The sequence below is a fragment of the Brassica oleracea genome, chromosome C1, assembly GCF_000695525.1.
Source record: "Brassica oleracea var. oleracea cultivar TO1000 chromosome C1, BOL, whole genome shotgun sequence".
Lineage (NCBI taxonomy): Eukaryota > Viridiplantae > Streptophyta > Magnoliopsida > Brassicales > Brassicaceae > Brassica > Brassica oleracea.
The window spans coordinates 25,072,661-25,078,304 of NC_027748.1; the positions used below are offsets into that span (position 1 = coordinate 25,072,661).

The 5,644-nt window shown below is 39.3% G+C and overlaps 1 protein-coding gene across 1 annotated transcript; it reads left to right on the forward strand.

Annotated features, from left to right (window-relative positions):
• The first annotated feature begins 397 nt into the window (after positions 1-397).
• On the forward strand, positions 398-3,567 carry LOC106316828 (probable serine/threonine protein phosphatase 2A regulatory subunit B''delta). Its single transcript, XM_013754728.1, has 11 exons — positions 398-737; positions 811-1,056; positions 1,303-1,408; positions 1,487-1,586; positions 1,682-1,787; positions 1,862-1,952; positions 2,132-2,273; positions 2,357-2,504; positions 2,594-2,703; positions 2,783-3,065; positions 3,153-3,567. Exons 1-11 carry the CDS (start codon positions 588-590, stop codon positions 3,291-3,293), a joined length of 1,623 nt encoding a protein of 540 aa, XP_013610182.1. The 5' UTR covers positions 398-587; the 3' UTR covers positions 3,294-3,567.
• Positions 3,568-5,644: the final 2,077 nt, after the last annotated feature.

Sequence of the window (5,644 nt, forward strand, 5' to 3'; positions counted from 1 at the left end):
AGAAACCGGACCACCAAGAATGAACCTCGAGCTTAGACACGATCGGGACGCGAGCTGGCTGGGACGCGAGCTGCTTCTATCGGATCGCGAGCGGCTCTGATGCGAACGAAAGCTGTTGCTGTCGGATCGCGAGCTGTCCTTGATGTAGGATGGAGCTGAGTTCGTCTAGGATCAGGAACGCCTTGGGGCTGGAGCTGATCAGGTGAACACGAGCTGGAACGGAGTCGCGAACGGATTAGGGTTCGTCGATATCGTCGGGTTCGGATTAGGGTTCCAAAGCAAATCGGTGCGCACTATATCTGTGCGTGAGGGCGCGTCAGTGGTCAGATCGACAAACAAACGGTTTGCACTGACTGATTTTCACAAAACCAGTGTTGGGGGAAAAGTATTTTATTAGTTTTCAACAATTTACTAATTATAGTTTTGATTAAGAGATTGTTTATGTCATTCCATCCTCTCTCTCTCCTTGAATTTCTCTGCAAAGGTTGAGTAATCTCCTTCAGTATCGGACGGATCTAACTTTCTCCACTAGTTCAGATGTATAACTTTCTTCACCAAGGAATATTTGCATTTGAGAATTGATCAGGATGGCCCAATCCAAGGCGATGGAGTCTCTAATGCTCGATATAGAGCTGTTACAGTTGCCGGAGACGTCACCAATGTCGATGAAATCGAATCAAGACTTCGTGAAGAAGCTCTTTGATCAATGGCTTGCGCTTCCTGAAACCAATCGCTTGGTAATAAATAATAAATAATGCTTCGGATTTTCTTCAATAAATATTGTGACCTTAGGAGATATTTTGTCAATAGGTAGCATCATTGGTGAATGATGTCAAATCTGGAGTCGCATTGAATGTTGTCTCTGGAGGCTCTTCTGCTACAAATTCAGGGTCTAATAGTCCTTTAGCTTCAATGTTTCCGGCACGCAATGGCCCTCCTCTTTCTCCCAGGAACTCCACCGGCTCACCTCGGATCACTAGACAAAGGACTGGTCTCTCTAATCTTAGCTCTCCTCTCAAAGTTGTTTCTGACCATGTCAAAGAACTCATTCCTCAGGTCCACATTTCCATCCCACCTTCTCTACATAAAGCTTTGATCTGGAACATTGTATGAAATGATAGTACGGACTACCCCAGAGGTGGCACTAACTTATTGTATTGCACTGCCATCTCTTACCCTATGATGTTCTCGCATTTCTTTTCTTTTGTAACCATTTTCTTGTGCATCTCTTAGTGCCATTTCCTTTCCATATAATCTCAGCATCGTTTGTGCTAAAAGCATTGTCTATTATTGAATGTATAGTTTTACTTTGAAGATGGTCGCCCACCACCCAATGACCAAAAAGAGCAGTGCATAGCTAAGATCAACACACTTTTCCATGGCCATGAGGATGGTTTGCAATTGCAAGGTCGGTTAATTAGCTTCTTTTGAGATATCCTTATCTCTAATATTTAGTGACTAACCACGTCTTTTCTTTTCTTTTCAGAATTTAAATTGGTCACTTCTGAGATCTGCAAGGTTCCATCATTTTTCTCCACCTCTATTTTCAGAAAAGTTGATACCAATAACACTGGTTTTGTGAAAAGGTTTGCAGTTTCAATCCATGTGTAGCTACAAAGTTTGGTGTAGTCAAAAAGAGATCATAACTCTAAAACCCATGCATTTTTTTTTTTGTTTACAGAGAAGCCTTCATTGATTATTGGGTTAAGGGAAATATGTGGACAAAGGAGATAGCAACTCAGATATTTACAATTCTGAAGCAACCAGATAAGAAGTACCTTGTCCAGGTGGTTTTTATATATTACTTTGTATTTGGCAACAATTCTTTATTGATTTTTACTTCGTGATGAATTTATAACAGGATGATTTCAAGCCTGTTCTCCAAGAACTATTGGCAACACACCCTGGTCTTGAATTCCTGCAAGGCACACCTGAGTTTCAGGATAGATATGGTTAGTTTTAGATTAAAATTTATTATCTTGCAAAATGATATAATACAGACGAAAAAGCAAAAGAGTGCAAAAAGATGTGTGTTTATGATCGATAGAAACATTTTTATAAAGAGGTGTGATATATGCAAAGTTGAGTATATGATCCATTTGTAATCTTTGATGTACACTTTTGGCAACAGCTGAAACTGTAATATACAGAATATATTACTACATAAATAGGAGTGGGAATGGTCATCTTACCTTAAGAGAGCTTAAGCGAGGAAATTTAGTTGACGCAATGCAACATGCCGATGAAGAAGAGGATATCAATAAGGTGTTGAGGTAGGTGGCTAGAGTTAAATTAGTAATATTTTGTAGTTGGTGTTCACGCCTTTTATTCTGACTCTTTACGGTTTACTAATTAGGTACTTCTCTTATGAGCATTTCTATGTCATATACTGCAAGTTCTGGGAGCTGGATACAGACCATGATTTCTTGATCGACAAAGAGAATCTCATCAGATACAGTAACCATGCTCTCACCTACAGGATTGTCGACCGAATCTTTTCTCAGGTCTGCTATTCCGCTTCTTCCCCCCTGCCTTTTTTTTTTTTAATCTTCTGCGCTTCGGAATGTCATTGTCAATATGCCTTTTCATATAGGTACCAAGGAAGTTTACTAGTAAAACCGAAGGAAAGATGTGTTATGAGGATTTCGTTTATTTCATTCTGGCTGAAGAAGACAAGTCATCAGAACCTAGTCTAGAGTATTGGTGAGAGTGAAACTTTTTTTATTGGGTGTAGGTGTTATTTGGTAAGAGTTATGTTATGATATTAACGTTGATGATGAAGGTTCAAGTGCATAGATTTGGATGCAAATGGTGTCCTGACACGGAATGAGCTGCAATTCTTTTATGAGGAGCAGCTGCATAGAATGGAATGCATGGCGCAAGAGGCGGTGCTGTTTGAGGATATTTTGTGCCAATTATTTGATATGGTCAAACCAGAAGACGAAGGGTACATTTGTCTGAATGATTTGAAGGGCTCTAAACTTTCCGGAAATGTTTTCAATATACTTTTCAACCTGAACAAGTTTATGGCGTTTGAAACACGTGATCCCTTCCTCATTCGCCAGGTAACTATGACCAATAAATATTCCACTATGACCAATTATTTCATATGGTAAAACCAGAAGACTTATTGCTCTCTTATTGATTCGTAGGAGCGCGCAAATCCTACATGGACCGAGTGGGATCGTTTTGCTCATAGGGAATACATTAGGCTATCTATGGAAGAAGACGTCGAAGATGTGTCTAACGGAAGTGCTGAAGCATGGGACGACTCGCTTGAGGTCTCCTTTTGAGCGACTTATTATGGTAATTTAATCAACAATTTCCTAAAGCTTTAAAAGAGTGAGGGCTGGTTTAAAAACAATTCGGGTTATGGAATATATGGGGGAACTGAAGCTGAAAGCTATTATTGATACAGTTTTGATTTGGGTCTGGATTCAGTTTGAGATAAACAATAATCTCTAAAGAACATTGAGTTTTTACTTGGTATATTTCCCTCTGGGACGTTCAGTTCTGGTTATGGTTTTATTTGGATACTTCAAAAATAAAAACGCATTTGTTTGTTGATTTGTTGGTTTTTCTTTTCTGAACGAGTCTCAGTTTCACCCTCTAGAAAATGTCAATTCGAAAGTTAGATCAAAACATAATGTCCTCATTTTATCTTACTATCATGTATTATGCACAAGTTTAACTGTAATGAAAAAGAAGATTCATCAAATTGTCAAGTAGATCATCATATAATCTTTATTTCTATTACTTATGAGTTATGATCAACTATTTGCAACCGATATTGATTAACGTCACAGATGTTATAAATCAATTGGTGGATGTCCATAACCGGTCCGGTTTATAACCGGCCCGGTCCATAACCGGCCCGGTCCATAACCGGCCCGGTCCATAACCGGCCCGGTCCATAATCGGCCCAACACCTAGAGGGAGTGTCGGCCAACCCTAAAGAGAGAGAGACGGCCACGTGAAGAGAAGAGGAGAGAGAGACGGTTTAGGAGAAAAGAAAACCCTTTTTCATTTTCCTTGTATTTATACACTTTCCATATTATGTCTTTCCTTTTACCTATCTTGTAACCCCTTTATAAAGGGAACGCTTATGATTAATGAAATATACAGAAACTTACAGTTCTAAATCCTAAAGTTTCACAACACGTTATCAGCACAACAGCCTCTAACACCCTGAGTCTAAAACCAAATCGCTAAAACCCTAAACCCTAAACGAAGAGGAATCTGCCTTGGAACTTCAAAGAGGTCGTTCCCCCAAACCGTGAGGACCCAGAAAACGATCAAGATATCAAATCGAAGCCCTTGCCGAGACGAATCAGTCAATGCAAACCGCTTGTCGATCTGACCACCGACGCGCCCTCACGCACAGATACAGTGCGCGCCGATTTGCTTTGGAACCCTAATCCGAACCCGACGAACCTTAATCCGTCCCCGCGTCTGTTCCAGCTCGTATCCACCTGATCAGCTCCAGCCCCAAGGCGTTCCTGATCCTAGACGAACTCAGCTCCATCTTGATCCAGGACAGCTCGCGTTCCAGACAGCAAAGCTTCCCGTTCGCATTAGAGCCGCTCGCAATACCGACTGCAACAGCTCCGTTCGACGATCAGCTGCTCGCATCTCCAACCTCAATCCATTCGCATCCAGGCCAGCTTGTGTCCAGCTCGCGTTTCTGCCCAGCTCGAGGTTCATTCTCTTGGTGGTCCGGTTTCAACAATCTACAAACCTAAAGGTATTTCGAATTCTAAGAACATAGAATCGAATTTGGATTGATTGTAAAGAAAGAAACCCTAAAACCTAATCTATAAGATAAAGCCATAGGATAATAGATCAAACCCTAGATGAGTAAATCAAAGCTCTATAAGTTCGATCCCCAAGCCTAAAACGAGATTGATCCATTGATCAATTAAAATCAAAGCCTTAATGGTTTTGAATCTCAAATCAAATTCCTTTGATCTAAGATCAAATTTTCAAAAATCCTAAAACCCTAATTCGAAAACTATTGATAGATTGCTTGCTTGATATAATCCGAATTTGATTGATTGATCTGATTAGGATTGTTGCTAGAATTGATTAATTGCTTACTGTTTTAAAATCCGAACCTGATCATGATTGCTTAAATAATTAAACCTGAATCTGATTGTTTGTGATTGAATTGTTTCTGAATATGAATCACCTAGAAACCGATTGCTAGGATCTCATACTGAATTTTGATTATTTGAATTAAATTAATTGTTTGAGATTTCATGCTTTCATAATCACTTAGAAACCTGATTGCTAAGGTGTTTAAAACTGGTTGCATTATGATCATATAGAAACCGATTAAGATTGTTCATACCATTAGCTGTGTGACTTGTCTTGCATCCATGATGATCACTTAGAAAATTGTTAGGATTGATTTTATTGCTTATAATCATCTTGTAGCCGTGTGGCTTGCATCAATATTACTAGGATAAGTAAATCATCCCGTTTGGTCGTGAGACCAATAATGCATTATAACCTGATCATTTTGTTTGCATATGATACTTCTTAGAAATTTTTTTTCTGGTCCGTGTAACATAAGCTACTATTATAAAGTTATAAAAATTTTCTAAAAGTATTAATAATTGTTTCCAGATGTCGAAAATCAACA

Excerpts from the sequence above, each read along its gene's own strand:
- LOC106316828 (XM_013754728.1), top strand. The coding sequence starts at position 588 with ATGGCCCAATCCAAGGCGATGGAGTCTCTAATGCTCGATATAGAGCTG. Across the intron at positions 1,057-1,302 it reads TCAAAGAACTCATTCCTCAG|TTTTACTTTGAAGATGGTCG; the intron begins GTCCACATTTCC and ends TTGAATGTATAG. Across the intron at positions 2,274-2,356 it reads GATATCAATAAGGTGTTGAG|GTACTTCTCTTATGAGCATT; the intron begins GTAGGTGGCTAG and ends TTTACTAATTAG.